The sequence below is a fragment of the Alexandromys fortis genome, unplaced genomic scaffold, assembly GCF_014885135.2.
Source record: "Alexandromys fortis isolate MF-2015 unplaced genomic scaffold, M_Fortis_MF-2015_v1.1 scaffold_20, whole genome shotgun sequence".
NCBI lineage: Eukaryota > Metazoa > Chordata > Mammalia > Rodentia > Cricetidae > Alexandromys > Alexandromys fortis.
Window position 1 is genome coordinate 4,287,105 of NW_026067903.1, and position 23,165 is coordinate 4,310,269.

Here is a 23,165-nt window from a genome sequence, read left to right on the forward strand (position 1 = left end):
GAAGCCCAGCCACTGTCATAAACGACCACCTGCCTGTTCATCCTCCATAAGGCACTCCATGCATCACCCCAGTCTTGTGTTTAGTTGGCCTGGCTAAGGGTGGCCTGCATGACATGTGTGTAGAGGTCTCTGTCTGATGGGTAGCACCCAGGTGCTACTTTCATACCCTCAGTGTTGTACGTGCTGCAGAGAAGGGAAGTTCTGATGCATGTAATGCAAGGCTCGCCCGCCCTCCCTCCCTTCCTTTCTTTTTTCCTTCCTTTCTTTATTTGTAAATGCCAGTCGACATCATTCTAAAGATAGAAGTTGATAATAGTCCCCTGTTGTTTAAAGTCCACTTCATGACTCTATCATATCATGTGTCTTCCATCTTGTCATTGTGTGAAACCCATGGGGTTGTTTACAGAAGTCAGGGGTTCATCTGGCCAGCAGCTACCAGTAAAAGCGTCATCCTTGGCTTGGAAGCCTGGCTCTGTGAATGAGTGTGTAGAGGGTCCCCACTGTGTTGGTCGCCTTCACCTCAGCCATGCTCAGAAGATGGCTGTGACATTGGAAGGCCGAGCCTCTCTATTGGTAGAGGATTTTTTTATGCAAGGACACTGGTTGGGCTCTCAAGCTTAATAACTTTGGGTAATGTACTAAGAGAATGAATTAAAATGCTAATGACCTCCTTGCTCGGATATTTTAGCATTCCCTAATTTTAAATTTAAATTGAATGCCTAGGGGGCAGGAGTAGCCTTGCCACAAGCAAGTGTAGTGTCACCCCACTGACAGTGACTTTAAATATGTCCTGGCCACATGGACTGAACTGGCATGAGGAGTACTTTTTTTTTAATCACCGTGTTTTTATGTTCCCTGACTCTACATGACAAAAATAAGGCTATTTAACTTTTAAAATATTACTATTTTCACAAAGTTCTTTTGAACCCACAGATCCTTTTATTTTTAACCATATGTTAATAGCCATACCCCGGATTTCAAGACCCCTAAATGTCCCAGCACTTTCTTCAGAACTACCATCATTGACCGTACAGCAATGCCCTAAGAAATCCCTGCCTCATAATGGAGACACTGAGGGGTAAAGAGGTGGGGTGGCTTTTTAAAAATCTCCTCTCTGGACCATGGGGAATTTTAATTAGTGGGCAGGTGTCTTGGCTCCCAGCTCACCTCTCTGCTCCCTAGACTAAATGATGACTGGGTCACTCTCGTTCTTTACTTCCGCTGGGAAATGAGGGCAGTGCCAGTTCTTGGGGATGTGCGTTTCCCCGATTGCCGCAGGCTTACACTAGGCCCGGAGGCCAGTGTGTTTCCGTTCATTAGGAAGAGAACACTTTCTCATCACTAGTTGAATTAGCCCCTTTATTTTCTCCTTAGGAGGGGAATGGCACACTTTACTTCCCTCCTCGTACTTCCAATGGTTTGGTGCCTGGCCATTGCGCGATTGTATTTTGGCAAATAGACGATTCATTTTCTTCGGCCAAAAGGCTTAGTTCATGATGACGGTGATATAATTCAGTTTTCCATCATCCCTTTGCCGCCTGTACCCCTTTCTCCTAGCGTGCATCTTCTTTTCTTACGGTTGGGAGGCGTGATAGTGTCAGATATATCAAAAGGAAGAATTGATTCCGTTGTCGTTTGCCGACTTGACTGATTAGCAGAGATCAGGAGAAGGCTCGTAACTGTGAAACCCACTGCAGCATGGGTTTTAACAGCTCTTCGGGGAGCTAGTTAATGATAGAATCACTGCAGAAACACAGACACGCCACACACACACACACAATCCTAGCCAGGCGCATTCCCATATAACACTCAGAGGCAGTGTCATGAGAGAAAGTAGGCTCATAATTTCTATTTACACATCCAAGTAATTACCGCGGGCCCGAGCAAGGTGCTCAGTCTGCTGTCAGAGTTGCTTACATAGTTCCTTTCTTGCACTACCAGGCAGAGGAGTCTAAGTCTGGTTGGAACTTGTCCTGCGGATTTTCCCTCTGGGAGAATGTGACTCTCAGGCATGGAGTTCAGTCTGGCCTTAAAGCCAGACTTCAAGCTCATCCGTGTTCCTGTTGACATTGCCATTTGTCCTTTAACCGGGTGTCTGTGACTTTGGGCTTGGCTCTTTAATTTGGGGGTTGTTCTCTTTCCTTTCTCCTGGTGCAGCGTCTATGAACCAGATAGGAGTGCATTACGGAGGAAAGAACGAGAAAGAAGAAGCCAGGAAGCGCAGCAGGACAGTGGCGGCTTTAATTCCAGTTACTCTCTCTTCAGTGAACCCTACAAGGTAGATGGTTTTCAGCTGTTCACCTCCCCTGTAGCTGCCAGGAATGTCCTGTGAAGGAGTCGACAAGAAACTCCAGTTAGTTTTTGGTCTGTTTAGCCAGGGAAGATAGCCCCACCCCTAAATAATGATATTTAGCTTGCAAGGCTCCGTGGGCTCCTTTACTTCATCGGTGAAGTGTGACACTAAGACTCACTTATTAGGATTTTTATCAATAATTCAGACTTTATCTCTTTGGTTTTAAGATTAATGCCATCTGTTATGTTTCCTGAGGTCTTAAAAACTATTTAAAAGGGTTTAGGTTAGATAGTTGATATCTATGGTTCATGTAAGGATCAAGGCACCTGTTAGGGCTAATGAAATTGGGGTTTTTCAGGGCTGTGCAGTGAGGGGAGGTGGCAGCTACCAAGCCTGAAGACCTGAGTTTGATCCCTAGGGCCCAGATGGAGGAGGGAAAAAACTGAATCTTACAAGTTGTCCCTTCCCTCCCTCCCTCCTTCCCTCCCTCCCTCCCTCCTTCCCTCCCTCCCACAAGACACACTTTATATAAATTTTTAAAAAAAGATGTTGCAAAATCCCTTCTCGTTTTACCCGAAGTCCGGCTATTGAGACATGATTGCTGTACTCACAGAGTTCACCTTTCTTCCAAAATGGAGTGTCTTCCAAGGTTCACAGACATTTCAGGATGCATGCAATGCAGACAGTTTAGGGTGGGAGAATTTTGCATATTTGATCTTATATTACTTCTCAGTTTACCCAAGTTCCTCTAGCCTGACACACTGTGTTTCCTGGCAAGAATAATTACTTATTTAGAATTTGGAAGCAAACCTATACTGAGCCAAATCTAAATTAAAAAAAAAAAAAGCTTTTAGTGTTTCTGCAAAACAACCATAATCTAATCCAAGAAAGACAATATAGACCATTTTGTGAAGTTATAAGAGTAAATTTTCTAATTTCCACATTACATACATATAAAATAACAAATATATTTTGGTTATGGCGCGATATACCAAGGACAGCTTTCTTGTTTTTTAATATGCCCAAGGCTAGCTATTACAAGTTTCCAGCTCTTGAATAATGGAGGCTTATAGCTATCTTCAGAGTCCAAAAAGACTTGGATTTCCTCCCTCAGCTCTCATTCTGAATCTATCTGTTTTGGGCATGTTACTTCACTGGCACCTATGTCTTGACTCTATAGTATCATGGATTTGTTTTTATTTCTCCAGACTAACAAGGGGGATGAACTCTCCAACCGGATCCAGAATACATTAGGAAATTATGACGAAATGAAAGACTTTTTAACCGACAGATCCAACCAGAGCCATCTCGTTGGTGTCCCCAAGCCGGGTGTTCCCCAGACTCCCGTGAACAAGGTAGACGAGCATTTTGCAGCTGAGTCAAGAGCCCAGCCCCAGTCCTCATCTGTCTGTAGCACTGCGTCTTCCACACCTGCAGCTGTCTCTGTGCAGCAGAGTAAGAGGGGCACCATGGGCTGGCAGAAGACTGGGCACTCATCGTCTGACGGCCAACAGAGAGCAGGTAAGGAGGGGCATAAGGCAGTTGCTTTGCGCAGAGCTCAAAGAACCACAGTGTGCGTGGAGTCCCTCATCCTCACCCTCACTGCCTTCTTCTTCCAACTCAGCACAACAGGGCTCTCTCAGGACCTTGCTTGGTGATGGTGTCGGCAGACAGCAGACGAGGGCCAAGCAAGTATGCAATGTGGAGGCGGGCCTTCAGACCCAGGAGAGGCCCCCTGCCATGGCGGCCAAGCACAGCAGCAGTGGACACTGTGTTCAGAACTTTCCTCCATCCTTGGCTTCAAAACCCAGCCTGGTCCAGCAGAAACCAACAGCGTATGTGCGGCCCATGGACGGCCAAGACCAGGCTCCTGATGAGTCTCCCAAGCTTAAGTCATCCACAGAAACTGGTGTGCACTGCACATCCTACAGAGGGGTCCCAGGCAACAAACCCGAGTCAGCCAGAGCCAAAGCCAAGCTTGCTAAGTTCAGCATCCCCAAGCAAGGAGAGGTGAGTCTGTTCTCATTGTCAGTTGCATGCAACGAATTAGCAGCATGACATGAAAATGCAGTTTTTGTGTTTCTACCCTCTCACCCCTCTGTTGACGTGATAAGCTTTGTAGCCCTCAGACCAAAGTTATAGCTATTAAAATTCTCAAATTCATCATAGTAGGATCATCTTAAGTACTAAAAATATATGTACATATATGTATGTATGTATGTATGTATGTGTTTGTGCATGTGTAGAAATTACGGAAGGAATGCCTCCTTTGTTTGAGTTCATAGAGTTTCATGAATGAGATGGGATTGATTAAGATATATAACAGCAATATAAACCACTTCAAAGCCTGTAATTCAGCTTTCAAGGAGCTAAGTTTTTTCCCTGTAAAATAATTCAGAACTCTTAACATTTTTTTTATCAATTTTGAAAAGTTTTATGATAAACTTCTTAAATGAAGTCTTATAAGAATTTGTAAAGTATTAAATCAATAGTGGGTCTAGTTGATATTCCAGTATATTAGATATCCACTCCTTTAGAAGACTTGTGATTTAGATTCACTCATATTAGTTAAACAGAATTCTTATGTGGACTTTTCTTGTGATATAAAAATATTCGGCTCTGTGAGCACATTCTCCGGATGGATAAAGTATTTCAGTTCATACTCTTCCTGGTTTACGTTTTGACCCTGTTCATTGCATTACATAGTGTGTGGAGTCGATGCATTGAGTCTGAGAATTCTACACAAGCCTGGCTCTGGACAGGTTGTAGGAAAGGCAGTGACTGGCTCCTTAACCACTAGTGAATCTGGATGGAAAGCAATCTTTTTAAAGTAGCACGTGTCATGCCGTGTTCCAGATTGATGATAGCTGTCAGGAGCACGCGAAGAGGAGTTACGACTGTGTGCCTTTGCTTCTGTTCGCTCCCTGCGTTGTGGCACAGGAGGTGAGGCCGTCTTCCTTTAGCAGTGTCCTTAGGAACTGCAAAGCCGTTTTTTCCTTTGACATGTTCTTCTTTAAAGATGGAGTGATGATGTGACCGGAGTGTTCTTTACATCTTAATCCAATTTATTAGCCAAAAGAAACAAAGGATTTGGCATTTCCTGTTGTGTTTTTGACAAGACTGAGCATAGCGTTTCTCTTGGAACTCCCCATGGGCCACTTGGAGATAACCTTGTTACCCAGAGATTGTCACTCAGAGAGAGACGGTCTTTTGCACTCCAGGAGGTGTTTACTAAGGTTTTAATTAGGATATGTGGTGACGTGCACCAGTAGCTTCTTTTGATTGCACGTTTATGATGTATTCTAGCAATTAGGAAGCAGGATTCATTAGAAACAACGAAAGCAAACTGTAATTCCTCCAGGCGTCTAAAAAATAATTATTTTTATTTTTTTTAAATTATGTGTGTATCTATGTGTGGGTATATGCATGTGAATATGCAGGTACCCATGAAGATCAGAGATGTAGGATGCCTGGGACCTGGAATTACAGGTAGTTGGGCTGCCTGACATGGATCAAACTTTAAAATAACTGCACCTGTTCCCTAGGACTTGTTGGTAGGAAACATAGATAGCGCAGTATTGAACTGAATTCCTCAGGATCTTTGGTTTTGTACTTGTCATCCAATGATCTTTGTTGGCAAAGAAAGTTTAGCTCATCCTTGAACAGTGGTGACCAACTTAAGCCACCAGGGTTCCATTTACAACTTTCCTTTTAGCTGACTACTTGTTGAAAATATGTTTTCCTACTGCATCATCTTTGGTTTCTTAGGTAACTGTTTACTCATTTAGAACCCAGTGAGGTCGTTAGTTCTGGGTAACCCGGTGTAGCCTTGTGCAGACACCTGCACGGTATTAAGAAGGCGTTTAGTGAATTACCAGTACTCTGGACATCAACATGATGCCCTCTGAAGATCCCAGATTGGGGACAACGATGTATTGTACGAGTTTGATAATTACAAGGTCATGCCTGAAAGAAGGAGGCCTAATGGGAGAAATCAGAGTGATACATAGAAACTGTTCCGTTGCTCCTATACACAGCATTGAGAACAGACAGCCTGTTGCCTCCCCACATTCTATCCTGAGAGTGTCAAAGAGGCCAGGCATGCATTGATAAGGAGATAACTGGAAGTGTGTGTGTGTGTGTGTGTGTGTGTGTGTGTGTGTGTATGCAATATGCATGCAAATAGAGGTTAGGCATTGTGTAAGTACCTTCCTCCTAACAAAGTCACATTGACGCCTTGGTGCAATGTGCCTTGAGATAATAGATATCTACAGTGTGATCTCTGCTTTCAGGATATTTATCTTTATGAATTGAATAAATCCATCTCTAGTACTTAGCCTTTTAATTTGCAATGTAGTCCACAGTCCCAACTAATTTTAAAATCAGTCTTCTAGTCCCAAGAACATTCTCTCATCTACACCATCCTTGTAGTGGAACAATCTTGTTATTTGTTTAAAAATGGAGAAATTTGGAATCTCTTTTGCCTGTTTTATATTCCATCAAGCCTGTGCTCTTTCCTGTACAATGGCTTCATTCTGTCTGCTGCCACAGAAGGTTATTTGTTATAATTCTTTACTCTCCAATAATGGGTAATTAGTGTAGAAAAATCTAGTGCAGTTTGATGTGGAAGTTAAAGGCCTCAGGAGGATTCCTTAGCCAATACACCTGCCTCTTAGCTGGTTTATCCCAGTTCAGTTTTGGGTTTAATGAAAAACATATTTTTGTTGTTAGAGCTGAGTCTCCTATTCTCGACGCCACCCCTCATTAAGTGAGCCTCCCCTAGAGTGCCACTTGGAAAGGTATCTGTTGTTAGGTGAGAGGCAGGGGACTTAACAAATGGCTGAAACATGCATTCTAGAACATCATAAGACAGGTCATGGCAAATATTTTCCAATTGAAGTGAGTTATTTTTGTTACACACACACACACTCTTAACATTATTGCAGGTTGAGCCTTTGGGGACTGTTAACGTAGAGGTCCAGATACAGTTTTTGTGGGGTTTGCAATTTTTATAAATCATACATCTATGTAAATACATCTCTAAGACCCTTCCTGGGCATTGAGGACACTGAAACTTAAGTGTGCCTAGTTTAACGATCTTCCAGTCTATGACTCATGGGGTAATGTGAAATTGTTATTAAAATAATAACCTTTTATTTGGAAAAGTACTTCATATCAGACCTGAATTTAGTACCTATTTATATTCTGGGCTATATGGGGTAGGCACATGCATGACAGAGCCATGGAAAAGCATACTATTTTTACTTGCTGGTTGAAGAATCGAAAGGAAGCATATTAATTCAGGCCCCCGCTTGCCAAGGTGTCCTCATAGACGACAGTCAGCTTTTTGGGAAGTTTGCAGTATCTGCAGAGGTGTTCCACAGCCTATGCATCTCATTGCTCATGGCAGTGATTTGAATATGCTACTGCACAGACCCCTGATAGCTGGCATGGGAACGTATTTAAAGTCCAAGGGGCGAAGCCAACCCTATCATGCATAGCTTTGTTGACCTGGAAAGAGATCTCTAAATTTGACTGTCAGTTAATGAACTGTGTTAGGAGCTTTAGTTGTGATTGATATTTCATCTACAAGGATAGAGTAATTGTTTGGTTGATTAGATTCACTTTGTTAAAATGTGCACTGAAATAGTTTAAGATATATTGATTAAACATAGCATTTTCATGACCAGCGTTTTCTAAAAAAAAAAAAAAAATCACCATTTATGTCACAAGTGTGAGTAGAAAAACGAAATGCCATGATTCTACAAAATAGCTTCCCAGAAAAGCAATTAACTGATTTTGTTCCAAGTTCACAGAAGATAAATGATGTAGGCTTCCTATTTCCTGTCACTCTTGGTTACCTTTGTATGAAAATGGATTTCTTCCAAATTAAAGTCGGCACCAGCCTGTCGGGAGAAAAGGCATGTGCGAAAACAGAGTGTATATTACATATTCACGCCAGTCGGAATTTCTTAATTACAATTGAGATGTATAATGTTTTCAAATCAAAGTATGCTGTCAGATTGCTCCTTGAAGAAATGAGGGGGCTCTGTGGAGCCAGGAGACTCAGTTTTGCTGTCTGATGTAATCTCCTCCTTCCCATCCTTCTCACCTCCACTCTCCATTTCCCATGACAAGGGGAGGCAGGTCCTTTGGGACAGAGTGGCTTAGCACCATGTTTAACTCTCTGTACTTCCTCCTGTCCACAAAGTTTGTATGCACAGACTCTACCCTCTGAGAACATCCACACCATGCTTGTGCACAGTCTCCTTCCTCTGAGAACATTCACACTATGGAGATGCACACGCACAGGTCCACCCACTGAGGATATCTACCTCATGAGTGTGCACATGCGCAACCTCCACCCTCTGAGAATATTCACACCATGGAGATGTGCATGCATAGCCTCCACCCTCTTGAGTTTATTGACATAATGCATGTGCACATGCACAGCCTCTACCCTCTGAGAATATTCACACCATGCATGTGCACATGCACAGCCTCCACCCTCTGAGAATATTTACACATGCATGTGCACATGCACAGCCTCCACCCTCTGACAATACTCACACCATGCACGTGCACATGCACAGCCTCCACCCTCTGAGAATACTCACAGCATGTGTGTGGACATGCACAGCCTCCACCCTCTGAGAATATTCACACCATGCGTGTGGACATGCACAGCCTCCTGCCCTCTGAGAACATCAGGCCCTTCCTTGTCCTCCAGAGGATCAGAAGTGTTAGAGTCAAACACTCAACTCACATGCATCATGGAAGCACTTGCATTTCATGTTCCATCTGGGTCAGAAATTCTGAAGGTCACCATGGAGGTTAGCACATAGAAATACTTCTCCTTTTTAGCCCTTTTATGTTTAGCCAGCACATCCTAAAAGGTAAGATACTAAACTAAAAATGACTTTGGTTTCTATAATCCTTGATTGAAAAATGCCTATTAAAATAGGCCCCCTGTATGAAGGTGCACTTCCTGTTCCCTCGCCTCCCGGGGATCTTTCAGATTGATATTAGAAAGCTAAGTTTTGTAGCCTAAAGGTGGGAAACCACTTCTGAGAATAGAGGCAGGAGGATAGGCCCCAGCAGGAGGTTATTAGCAAGCCTGCTTTGTTTCTCCAGTCTCTCTTCTCCCTTCTTGTAAATTCCCCTCCCCTAGAAAACATCTGGAAGGACTGCAAGTCTGGCTTCTCTGAAACCACAGCCTTTCTTATGTGTGTGATGATTCCAGATGTGGGGGTAATCAGGAGTCCGTGGCCTCTGTGTTTGGTGTCGCCATATAGTCCTGCAAGAGGCCTCGCTATGTTTACTTCAGCCCTCTTTGGTCAGAAAGCACGTGTGCAGTCCTGCGCAGCTGTGTAAGACACAGGACGGCCGTGGATTGGCGACCAGCAAGAACTCGGTTCAAATTCTGAGTCTGCAGCCTGTTAGCTAAGTGACTGTAGACAGATATACTCAGTTTTTACCTGTGAGAACTGAGAAAATAGCAATAGTTCTGTGGCAGAGATTGTGTGCACGTGTGTGTTTGTGTGTGTGTGTGTGTGTGTGTGTATGTGTGTGTATGCAAGGTATAGGAATGGTTAGTGAAGCAATGTGACAAGGGAAGACAACACAGTAACCCCTGGCAGATGTTAGCTGTGTCAGTGATAAAAGTCAGGGTAGGAAAAGAAGATGGTGTGTGGCTGAGTCTCGCAGAGGCGGGGAGGAAAGGAGTGGGGAGAAGAGAGGATTCTGAAAAAGTATTTTTTGTGCGTGTTTAATAACCAAAATCTTGATGACTTCTGAGATTTCCTTGGGTTAATTTAACAAAGCCCCAGTGACGTGATTCTCCCTTGTTCAGTGGTAAGCCCCCTGGCCTCCTGGGGGGAATATTCCCAAGTCTGGGATCATATTTGCTTTTTCTTTGTCTGTTCTGTGTTTTTCCTTGTGAACTGTTGTATCATTGAGCTTTATTTCCAGCTAAATGAAATACAGAATCAACAAGATTTGGGTGGAGGAAAAGTTAAAGTGTTCAGGCAGTGAGTACTTAGAATGACTCATTGATCAGAGCTATTGGAGGCACAGCATATTAAGTAGCATGTTTAATTGGGCCGAGCAGCAGAATCACTTATCTCCACGTGATTACCCAGCATTAGCAATACCTTTATAGAACACGGAAAGAGTCTCTCTGGTGCTATTTCCAGTCCACTTCCATCGCTGCACGCATGACCTGCAACCTCTCGACTACCTCTCCACCCTCCACAGTTCTATCTTGCCCTAAATTCAGGTTTCAGGACAGGAGTGCCTTCAGGAGCGCTGTTGTCTAGGACCCGTCTTTCTGCAGATACTGTCCAGATTTGAGAATCAAGGAGTTGGCTGGTATAGCCAGTGGTGACCTTGTAACAGGGAGTCATGATAAACCCCGTCAACAGCTACTGTACAATGTGAGTGGGTTTATGTTTGATCCAACATCTAGAGCAGTGATTGGCCTGCAGGCTGCATTCTGGGAAAATCCTGGAAGTAACGATGTGTTATAATTACAAATAGCTTTATTGACTTTGCTTCTACCTCCTGATGCACCCAACCTCAGATTGACAGCCCGAATCTGGGGGAAAGCTCAGAATACACTGGGGTAGAAGATCTATAAAGGCAGGGCTTTTGTCTTGACCTTTTGCTCCTTCAGCTGTGCCCAACTCATCATTTGTGCTCATTAGTTTCTTCCTAAATTAACTCATTAGCTTAAAAGTGTGAGTCGAAATGCATTCTTCTCCAGTCGGCACCTACTTCCCCATGCTGAGCCCGCTCTAGTTTGTCTTTGTGGGAAGTTCTTACTAGTTTTTATGGGAAGAGGATCTAGATACTCTCTGATGTATATTTTATTGATGCTGTTTTGAGGAGGCAGGGAGCCATATTTACTGATGTAAACACAGCACCTATAAAACGAGTCTTTGAGCTGTGTACTGGCCTCAAAAGCAAATACTAAGCGGGCAGTGGCTCTGAAGAGATGCTTTGTCCTGTGCCTTCCCTGTTTCTTCCTCTTCACCTCCTTCTGCCCCTGCCCCTCCTTTTCCATGTGGTCTTCACAAAAGGAGCTTCCCCCTACTGTGTGTGGAGTGTTTGTGTGTGTATAAGTGTGTGTGTTTGTATTTGTGCGTATGAGTGTGTGTTTCTTTGTGTGTATGTTTGTGGGTGTGTGAGTGTTGAGTGTGTGTGTGTTTCTCTCTGTGTGTATGTTTGTTGGTGTGTGAGTGTTGAGAGTGTGTATTTCTGTGTGTATGAGCGTGCGTGTGTTTGTGTGTGTATGTTTGTGGGTGTGTGAGTGTTGAGTGTATGTGTCTGAGCGTGCATGTGTTTCTCTATGTGTTTATGTTTGTGGGTGTGTGAGTGTTGAGTGTGTTTCTGTGTGTATGAGCGTGCGTGTGTTTCTCTGTGTGTGTATGTTCGTGGGTGTGTGAGTTAGTGTGTATTCTTGGGGGTGGTTTGTTTTCTAGCCACAGTATGAGAGTTGGACTGAGAGGATGTAGGATGCGGAGGGTAAGAGTGTGTGGGGTAGGAAGGGTGAGCCCATGCTTCCCTGTCCTCTGCTGCATGAATGAAGTTTTAACGGACTGTAACCTTCCAGAACACAGTTAGTACAACCCCTGTGCCTCTAAGAAAGCCCCCAACTCTTTTCCTCTGTGCGCCGTTCTGCACTTTATCAGCCCTGCATGCCATGATTCACATTTCAGTTACCCGTGGGGATGCAGCGCTCTGGAATTGGCAAGCCCAGTCCACATATTTATCTGTTGCCTCACAGATTGCTCCTTCAGAGACATCGCCACATGCAGAGTTCGTGTGTCATAGCTTCTAGCATGACTGTGAAACACAGTAAAAGGCTGGCCCTTGTCTGTGTAACACACAGACACACAGTAGAAAACAAAAAGGTGTACACATTCTGTCCTTTGTCCATATAAGCCCTGACAGCAAATGGAGATCGGCTTCCACCCCTCCCACGGTCCTTGGCACTCTCAAAGCAGTGTAGGGCCCTGAGTCCCCCATGGGCATGGACTTCTTGTCTGTGTTGCCCCTACTAAAGCGTATTCTGTTTTGGTCCTCACAGCCAAAGGGAAACATCTAGCCAACAGCCCCAACGAGGGCCGCCTTCCCAGCTGTAAATGGCTCTGTCCCTTCCTACGGCTCATGCCGCACACACCTTTAATCCTGGCACTTGAGAAGCAGAGGCAGACGGATCTCTGAGTTTGAGGCCTGTCTGGTCTACAAAGCAAGTTCCAGATCAGGCTCCAAAGTTACACAGAGAAACCCTGTCTCAAAAAACCAAAAACCAAACAACTCCCCACCCCCCGCAAAAAAAATCAAAAACTAAAAAAGCCTTATGCTTATCTTCATTTGTGTCCTAGAATTTCATCATTGTTGACTGTGTCCCTTTACCTTCCTCTGATTATTAGCTTCTGTTGAATGGGTCTTTATTATGTCCCTCTATTCAGCATCTCATATAGGATCATTCCACTCTTTTCTATATAATAATAAAGAGAAAGTGCATTTGAGCATGAATTTCCAGAGTAGCCTTCTCTGCTTCATGATAACCAATTGAATTAATTACTATCTTAAAATTTCTGTTTTAACTATTTTATTATGTTAAGTTCCCAACACCTACATCGAATGGTTCACAACCATCTGTTACTCGAGCTCCAGGGAATCTCATGCCCTCTTCTGACCTCCTAGGCATCTGCTTGTACACACGTGTGCACACACAAACACACACACACACACACACCACAAATAAAAATAAAATTAATCTTTTAAAAAATGAAGAAGGGTGTTTAGGAGAATCATTGAAAAGGTGAGAAGTGTGGAAGAAGAAAGAGGTGTGTTAGGAAGATCCCGGGAGTGGGAACATGCCACACAGCGTGGAATGAATGGTTGATGCAGAGGCATCTATGGGAGCACATCTCCTCACATTTGGATGGCCAGAAAACAGAAATTTGGAATAGAATACAGGAGAAGAAAAGACTTGGAGATGAACTGGCATAAAGGTCTTTTAGGGCACGGGAAGGACTTCTTCACCTTTACCGTGAGTGAAAACTTGGGCAGCATTGAATGGTTTGGCCTGGAGAAATGCCATGAACCAATCTAGGATGGAAAGGGTCAGCCTGGCTGTTGCATCTGTTTAGAGCAGAGCAGAGGTAGAAGCAGGAGCGCGACTGCAGGTTATTGCCCCCACATAGGCATACTTCTGTATCTGAGTACCCAGCAAAAACAAAGGAGAGAATATTTGTCTGGGTTTTGTGTATGTTTTTCCTTACTGAGTCAAATTGAGAGAGCAAAGAGTTATTTTGGTTCCTGGTTGGAGAGGATGCCAGGAACAGCTCCATACATGGCCCTGGGAGTAAGAGGCAACTCTTCCTTCACACGACATTAGGCTGGGAAGTAAGAGAGTGCAACCTGAACCAGCGCCAGGTTATATAACGTCTAAGAACTCATCTGAGGTGAAGACTTCCACCACCCAGAACCCAGCCTTAGACCTCACAGCCTCCCAAAATGTGGGCACCTGCTGGGGAGCAAGTGTTCAAACGTGAGCTTGTGGGGCATTCCAGTCAAGCTGTCAGATCAGGAAGAGTGGATAGAACATCGCATGCTGGTACTGAGGGTGTTGAGAAGGGAAGGTTGGGTCCCAGAAGTATTTGGAAGGAGAGCCTACCAGGTGTAGAGAGTTGAGTGGTGACAGGAAGAACCGAGGACCGTTTTGACCTGAGCTGTTAAGAGAAACAAGATGCTTTCACCTGAGATGAGAAAGGTTGCACGTACGACAGATTGGAGTGAAAAAAACAAGAATTGGCTTGAGTTTCCTAAATTTGAAATGTCGCTTAGCTGTGCGGGTGAGGAGATGAGATGAGGTAGGCGGTTGGCGCCAGCAGGTGTTGGCGCTGTTGAAGAAGGGAGGCCGTTCTGGGTCAGAGACGTAGATTTGGGGTTTGGGGGGTCCGCTTGATGACTGACAACTGAGACTGAGTGAGGTCGACTTCACCCTGGGAGAAGCAAGTGTGGACAAGGCAGAGAGCTGTGCCCTCGCCACAGGAAGGAGTCAGTGTGAGCAGAACCCTCTTGAGTGAGCAGAGAAGGGACTAGAAGGAAGGAAGACAGCATAGTAACAGTGTTTAGAAGCCGCAAGAGAAGGTGATAGGAAGGAAGTAGCCATGTCCCCAGTGTTGTTAGAATTAGTTACACAGAAATCTTTGTTACTTTGCTGAGAGTCTCGGGTTCCTGGGACAGGTCCGAAAGAGGACTTAGAAACTCTGCATATGAACAACTAACTCTTGGTGCCAAGTGAAGAAAAATTTTTGAAAATAATAGTTGTAAAATGTACATAACATTAGGAACATAAAGATGAATGAATTAAATTGTATTATAGTTTGGAGAAATATACATACAGAATATTGGGATAGGCCTTTCTGATTTTTTTATACTTAAGTCTTTTAAATTGAGATAAAGATATATACATGATAGTCATCACATTTATCTTCCGCATTGTCATAAGCACTTCATCAGTTCCATTGGAGAAGCTGTAAATAGTCAATGTATGGGATTCACAGGTTGCATATCATAGAGTTGGATAACTTCGGGAGCTTTGTCTTACAATTAGCTTCATTCAGTTCAAAATTTATTTGCTTAATGTTCTCAGTAACCACTTAAGTATTCTAAAGCTTTCTCTTGAATATAAGTTATTTAATAAAGAGTTACAGATGAATTTTGTCTATATTTTCATGATTTATACCTAAGAAATTGTCTTAACCATTTAATTTCTAGTTCTGAAATGAGGAGATGTTGAGCACATACAGATTTTTGTGCATTTTTCTTCATGTCATTTACCTATTTTTCTTTTGAAATATTTGTAAGTTGTTTCTCAAGTATTAAAAAGAAATTAACACTACCTAAATAGTATAATAGGCAGTGTCTTAGTTTGTTAATTAATTTTTATTTTAGTAGAGAAATTAAAATTTTCTTTCTCCTTCTGATCTGTTTTTAAAAAACTAGAGTTAGATAAACCATTCCTATAAATGTAAAGAGTTTAAATTGGATATAAAATGTAAATAAAAAGATAAAATATTATTTACCTGAAATTTAGTTTGCTAAAAGACATAAAGTTTTATTTTGGATAGTCGACTATCAGTTTAATGGGTTTGTTAGTGCATCCTTTGTAGTTTCAATTAAAAGTGTAGACATTCTATCTTTGTGTAATGTGGGCACTAATAAGACATTCTTGTGAGATGACAAATCTTACATAAGAATGCCCTCTCCTCACTTGCAGACCTAGGGCAAGCCCTGTGACTATGAGAATTTTGGAATCTCTCTATTATCAGTGTATTATTGCTATGTGCATAGTATCTGGACTGTCTTCATAGACTGTAGGCTCCTGGGGCAAGCTCCTTGTCATTATTCTTTTACCATGATCTTCTAGAGAAAACAGTGAATTATTTTAACCCAGAGTTATGGGTATTGAGTTTCTGTAGCTGAAATACAGAGAGACCAACTTGTTTTTTAAAAGATCAGAATGAAGTTCTAATGTGCCATCCCATAAGAGGAGGTGCTGTCTCCATCCAGACCGGACCCTGGGCTGCTTGCTCTGCGGGCCTCCTTCTAGAACACTTTTGTGTATTTTCTTTTACCTATAGTACTATTCCTTCCAGTGTTTCTGGCCCATACTTCCTTCCAGGCTAGTTCGTCTTTAAACAATAATTGGTAGAAGTGGTTACTTGTTAGTGTCTTGACATCTAACCCAAGGCCTTGCACATCCCAGACAAGTTCTCTGCTACTGACCCATATCTTCAGCCTATCTGTCTTGTTAGTAATATGTTTTCTGTTTAGCTACTTTTCATTTTTATTAATAGGTATCATGCTTATTTAAATAAATTGAATAATGAAAATAAGAAAATTTCATATTCAGTTCAAATCCCGCTACCCAGGACAAATGGTTGTGTAAGAGAGGGCCTTAATTCCAGGTAGCATCCTCTCTCTTTTCATTTGTTTGTGTGTGCAAATGTTTCTCCATGAATGGTACATGTATAACAAAGGTACACACGTGTAGGTCAGAGGTCACCCTCTGGTATTGGCTCTTCCTTTCACCTTGAGGCAGGATCTTTCCTTGCTGCTGTGCTGTGCCTCAGACTAGCTGCCCCATGAGCTTCTGAGAGAGTCTCCCACCTGCTTTCCTCTAGCTGCATGTGGTGGGATGGTGGACATATGCCATCATGTCCTACTTTTATATGACTCCCAGGGCTCTGAACTCAGGCCGTGAGTCTGGCCCAGCAGGCACTTTCACCTGCTGAGCCATTTCCCTGCTTCTCTTTCATACACATCACTTTCATCATATAGGCCCCTCTTTAGCTTTGTTGATAAATATTCTTTGAATTTGCTCATATGATTTCTTCTTACAGGTTACCTGCTCTTTGTACTTAAGTACCTAAAGAGTTTTAGAATATTCACCGGATGGTGCTGGTGCATGCACGCCTTTAATCCCAGCATGCAGGAGGCAGAGGCAGGTGGATCTATGATTTGAGGCCAGTCTGGTCTACAGCGTGGCTCCAGGACAGCCAGGGCTATACAGAGAAAACCTGTCTTGAAAGACAAAAACAAGCACCAGCAACAATAGCAACAATAACTAAAAGGAATACTCAAGGAAATTAAACAAATTTTGAAATAAGGAGTGCTCTTTCAGTCTGTAGGTCTGTTTTCTAAGTTCAAGGGAACTTGAAAAGTGTTGAGGGTGTGCATTCGGATTTTCCTCTGAAGGAGTTGTGTTGAATCACGTTGTCTCTTTCAAGAGCTCCTTTCTGCTTTGAGCTGTGATTTTTCTCAGTGGTTTTCAGTCATTTTTTTTTGAAGTACTTCCTATTGGCTAGTGATTCCATTTTCATTCTAAAAATTGGCTCATCATAAGTTTTGCATTAGTGTTAAAATTAACTTTGTAAGTTATGCAATAATTTATCATGTGATTATATAGTTTTATGCTTTATTTAGAAATATGCCTCTCCACAAGTGCATGAATCATTTTTCTAGTAACATAAGAGCATAATCACGCTCTCTGTTTCAATTGTGAGATTAATTTGTTGATAGAATTTACTTCTCATGGAAAAAAAAAACCTGGACACACCAAACTTCATTTTACTTGTTTGATTTATAGTTAAATTTCCTTTTAAGGAATGTTCTCCTATACCAGAAATCCTTAGGAAGTCACTCTGTTTATCACACGTTTAGTAGAAAGTGAAGCTGGTCCATGTGATGAATTCCAAATAGATGGGCAAAAACAAGAGTGTAGTGTCTGTCACTGAAGCTGAGGTGGTGTTCTGCATTGTGCCGTCCTGCCACGGGCTTGAGTTCCCTTTGTTTACTCTTTTCTTTCTTGGTAATAGACATGTTCATGGGGTGCAGTGATGGCTTCACACATCCATGCATTATCAATAATATAGTCATAGGATTTGGTATATGCTTACAGTTTTTCGTGGTGAGACTATTCATATCTTTCTCCTCTGACTGTTTGGAAATAGTGCAGTAGTGTTAACTGTAGCCACCCTACACTGTGTTAGAGCACCAGCATGGATTCCAAGCTGAAATCTGGTGCCTACCCACCAGCTTCTCTCTGTGTCCTCTCTCCTGTCCTCTTCAACCTTCCTGAGCCCTGTGACTCTTGACTTCCACGAGATGGCATCTTTTATTATTATTATTATTATTACACGTGAGTAAGGCCGTGAGACACTTGTCTCTTTCTCGTCTGGCTTGTTTCACTTGATACAGTGTCCTGTGGATTCTTCCCTGTTGTCATGAATGTTGTCATCTCTTTCCCTTTGGGACCATTCCTCTGAGTATGCTTCATGAAACAGTGTTTCATTGGTCATCTGCTGTTGTTCAGTTACTCCCATGACTCAGCCGCTTTGACAAGTCCTGTCTGGCAGTGGTACGGAGCTGGTCATACTGCTTGACGAACTGATTTCAGTTCTTTTTTTGTATATACCCAGTACTGGGATTCCTGGATCACATACTACTTCTCTTTCTAGTTTTTGGGATAACTGCCCTATTTTTTTTTTCGAGTAGCCGTATTAATTTATAGACACTGCTCCATACATACAAACTGTAGGCAGAAGTTTCTGTCTCACCTGGTCCCACAGCCATTCAGTCCCAAATAAACACACAGGGGCTTATATAAGCAGTTTGGCCTATTGTTCAGGCTTATTATTAACTAGCTATTACAACTTAAATTAACTATAATTCCTATTTATGTTTCTGCACATGACTTGATAACTTTTCTCAGTGAAATATTCTTATCTTGCTTTTTCTGCATCTGGCTGACGGCTGCCTTTCCTCTTCCCAGAATTCTCCTAGTCTCTTTGCCCTGTCTATACTTCCTGCCTGACTCCTGACCAATCAGCGTTTTAGTAAGCCAGATCTTTAAAGTATACAAGAGCATTCTCCCACAGTAAAAAACAATGTCCCCATGCTTCCAGGTAGACCACATTCCTTTCCATCATCATAAAGAGGATGAGGAAAGGGATGAGAATAGCCTGTCTGTAATGGTGCTGCCTCCCATTGGTTCAGCTGAGTCACCCAATTGCAGGTTTAGGCTGGAAGGTCAGGTCTTTATGCTAGGTTGTTGTCCTAGTTAGGGTTACTATTGCTGTGATTGGCCAAATGCAAGCTTGGATAGAAAGGGTTTATACGGCTTACATTTCCTCATCATCGGCTATCACTGATGGAAGTTGGGGGAGGAACTCAAACAGGGAAGGAACCTGGAGGCAGGAGCTGATGCAGAGGCCATAGATAGGTGCTTACTGACTTGCTAACCTTAGCTTGCTCAGCCTGCTTTCTTATAGAAACAAGGACCACCAGCCCAAGGATAGCACCATCCACAATAGGTTGAACCCTCCCTATCAATCACAAATTAAAATGTCCTACTTGCTTGCCTATAGCTTGATCTTAGGAGGCATTTTCTTAATTGATGTTTCTGCCTCTTGGATGACTGTAGCTCATGTCAGTTTGACAGAAATCCAGCCGGCACAGCAATCATGTGTCCAGATTCCATTTTCATTATCGTAGTAGATATGGCTGCTTCTGTCTTTCTTCTTGTCTGTCTTCCTGTCTGTCTGTATACCCCAACAGCTGATGAGTTTGTGAGTTCTTGATGAGATAATTTTCTACATCTCCCATTCTCAGTACCTTTTTTCCCCCTTTTTAACAGCATATAGCTGTGTAGCATTCACTTTTTTTGAATTCTTTCTTAATTAAAATGCCGTGTTTGAATTTTTGGATTGATTCCTGAATGAATCAAGCCCACAAAGTCATGAAATATTTTAGAATTTTTTAAAAATTAGAAAAACATTCACTACTATATTATTCTGGTTTGGTAATTATTCAAGGATTGCCACAAAATGTGTGAATTTGATAGAAGTAGGTATAAATACAGCCAGGAATACCAGTTTCTTTTAGTCAATATGGGAACGTCTCTGGATAATAAGTGGATTCCTATCTAAATTCATGAGTTCTCTTGTGACATTTGGGTTGAGCTTGAAATGGATTAATCTTTTTCTGATAAAGTTTCATAAGCTGTGATTTCTCTAGTGACCACATTTAATTAGATATTAAATAAACTGCTTATCTTTATACCAACAGGTTTATGACTGCATTTCCCCCTCCAAGCTGTATTTTATAGATTAAATAGCTAGAAGAAGTGTATAATAAACATATATGTACATATGTGTACACATAAATAAAAAATATAATCAGTTATTTAGTAAACCATAATATCCTAACATTAGCCATTAAAACATGGGCAGGAGAGATGTCTTAGCTGTTAAACAAGGCCTACAACCAAATGTCACAAAGTAAAATATGCCCATGCTTAAATGAAAAAAAAAAAAGTATTTAAGGTGAAAGACAGAGACTGAGCAGGTCATCTCAATGTACACATTTTCACAATAATTACTGACTCTATTTTCTTTTTCAGTTCATCCCACCATCCCTCCTAGAAACTAGCTGTGCTTCCCACAGTTATAGATGTTTCATTGAATCTTGTTAGGACTAAGTGTTTGGTAGCAGGGCTCTGGAGACACGAGTTCTTCACACCCACCTTGTGAAGAATGCGTCTCCACCTTGAATGCATTGACCCTTGGCTGTTTTAACCATTTTTTAAGCGAATGTAGTTCAATAGTATTCAATATACAGTATTTTTACTGTGCAACAAAATTTCATAATTCACAAGGAGTCTCTCCCCATCACCTGAGACACTTGAAAATCCTATTCTATTCAGTACAGTATTTTAGCATATACTAAGGTGTTTAAGACCCTGTACTGATTCATTGGAAGCATATATGCAATGAAGTGATTTCTCCTGGAGTGTCCTGTGCTGGGTGTTCTGAGTGTGCTGTGTCCACTCCTTTTCCAGGGTATCTCCTCCGTGAGAAAGGACCGTGTGTCACTCAGGTTCATTGTATGTGCCAAGTGACTGCTTGGGCTAGGGGTGTGGGGTTTATTTGGGTTTTTATTTTGAACACTATTGTAAGAATCCCCAGCTCTTATAGTTAACATGCCATAGCAACTAAAATTGAAAGGAGAACGCATGAAACCAGCAAGGTGTTTTTTTTTTTTTTTTTCTAACACTGACTTTTCTGCAAAATAGGGCTTTCCTCCAAAGCTCTGTGTTGAGGCCTCCTCCATGGCCTCTAGGCAAGAGCCTTTGTGCTTTCGTTATTTAGTCTCTAGCCGCCATTAACCCTCATTTCTTTTAATCTTAGGACATCCCTTGAGTGGGATTGTTCCTGTGTTTCCTTTCCTCATAACTTCTTGTCGTTAATCTCTTTCTAGCTTCGTTAGACATTCATTTCAATATCAGCCATAGACAAGACTCTATTTTCCTATAATAATGTAAAGGGAAAAATAAATTTTATCATGGTATTGAAGTTGCAGTAGCTGTTTGTCTTCTCTTCATGTTCACTGTCTCCTGTGGTTCTTCTTTAGAACTCTGACTTTGACGAATGCCAGAGTTCTCTTGAACAGGGTATTCAAGTTATACTCGATACCTGTGTATATTATGACTCTCTGAAAAACTCTAGGGTGTATCACTCTTTAAACGAACTCGTCCCCGTAATACAACACTTCATAGTATTGTGGGGAATTGTTTACTAGAAAATACCGACGTACTAGGTAAAAATCTTTAATCCATTTGTAGGACCCTTAAAAATTGGAAACTAATCACCCCTTTGGCTATAATCCCAGAACGTTGTGCTGGGAACACTCAAAACCTAACAGTCATCCCCTAGCATGCCGTGGACTCTCCCTCTTCTGTGCGTTCACAGTGAACTTCTCCATCCTAGAATCTCCAGTCCATTCTTTCCAACCTTATCAAGGAAAATTCTTACCAAAACTTGTATGTCATTGTCTTCTGGATTGTGGCTAATCTATTATCCATCCATATGTCTATCCATCCTTCCTTCTGTTCACTTATCCATCATTCTCTCTCCCATCAGTTCACATAACATGTCTTCCCAGGGGGCTCCCACCTTCTCGGTCTCGTTTTTGTATCTTCTGTATGGAGCACAGTGCTGAGCATGCAGGTGCTCCCTAAACCATGTGGAGGGAAGTGGAAAAGTTGTAATGAAATCACACATCAGTTCCTTTCACAAAAGGTCCCTGGCTGGAGATTGAGAAAACAGTCCATTTTCTGTTGTACATCCTGTCAGCGTTCTGGCTGGACATTAAGTTCTTAAACACCAGAGAATACATTTTGGAAACATACGAGTGCTAAAAGAGTGAGGTCATGGAGAAAAGCCTTCCTTTTGGGGTAGCAGATGAAAGTGGGAAAATTCCAGCCCTCTAAGCATCGATACGAATTTGAAATAGTTAATTTCACTAAGGAGACGGTCTCCCGTTTCCTGAAATTCTGGCTCTAAAAGAATTCTTTAAATTAAATGCTCAGCCACATGCGAGTGAAAGTCTACATTCTAACTCCAGCTCAAACTGCTAAGTTAAAATGAAATGTTAAAGGAGCTTGGCACCATCCTGGGTCCCCAGCTAAATTGCAAACTGATCCCAATGGGAAGGTCTGCGGATGAATCTCGGGAGCTTTAGCTTCACATAGCAGCCCCACATATAGCCATCTGTTTCTGGTATCTCTGTAGTTGAGAGAACCTTCTAGCAGGGAGGTATTTTGCTGCATGTCATTTGTGGAGTGTGTTGTCGTGCTAGTTGAGACCTCTAGGACTTCCCCTGGCAAGCACGTACCCGACCGAGGAATTACAAGAACGAGCATGGTTCTCCAGCCTCTTTGCTTTGAGGTTTAATGGTTTCAGCATTAATAACTACACAGGATCATGCTTTCAGAAGAGAACACAGCCTTTGCAACCACGTTGAAATAGATGAAAAAACACAAAAGAGGAGGTTGGCCAGACCCTCCTCTTAGAATAAAGAACCTCTTTCACCTTTGAGTCCTGGTTGATGCATTGATGGTCACCGACTGAGAAGTGCAGCCGTGAAGCCACTTAGAGCATAGTGTGTGTGGTTATGTTGGCAGTGTGAGCACCCTTTCTGTTCGCCAAAGACCTAACTGGGTCAAAAGCCTATATAGGCATATTGCCTTCTTTTTCACCACCTTCCTTGCCCTGGAAGAGTACATCTTGCTGCTTTTTCTCTTTTTCTTCTGAAGTTATACTCCAGTACCCTAGTGGCTGCTCAGCCGCTCAGTTTCCACTTGGGGAAAGTGCAGCTCTTACAAAGAACTCTACCATTTAAATACCAGCCACCCTCAACAAACTACACTTACATATGTTAGTGGTGGGAGTATTTCAAGTCTGAGGATAATTTTAAATCTAAACATTTATGGTTTTTCAGTGTCAATTCA

General features: G+C 42.3%; 1 protein-coding gene across 5 annotated transcripts in view; it reads left to right on the top strand.

Moving 5' to 3' along the window:
- Aff3 (ALF transcription elongation factor 3) overlaps nucleotides 1-23,165 on the top strand; it is a 471,150-nt gene that overhangs the window by 85,393 nt on the left and 362,592 nt on the right. For all 5 annotated transcript variants that reach the window (XM_050134761.1, XM_050134764.1, XM_050134763.1 and 2 more), the window contains 3 exons: nucleotides 2,158-2,278; nucleotides 3,502-3,814; nucleotides 3,918-4,303. In XM_050134761.1, the coding sequence (XP_049990718.1) occupies nucleotides 2,158-2,278; nucleotides 3,502-3,814; nucleotides 3,918-4,303 (820 nt within the window). The remainder of the gene's footprint in view (nucleotides 1-2,157; nucleotides 2,279-3,501; nucleotides 3,815-3,917; nucleotides 4,304-23,165) is intronic.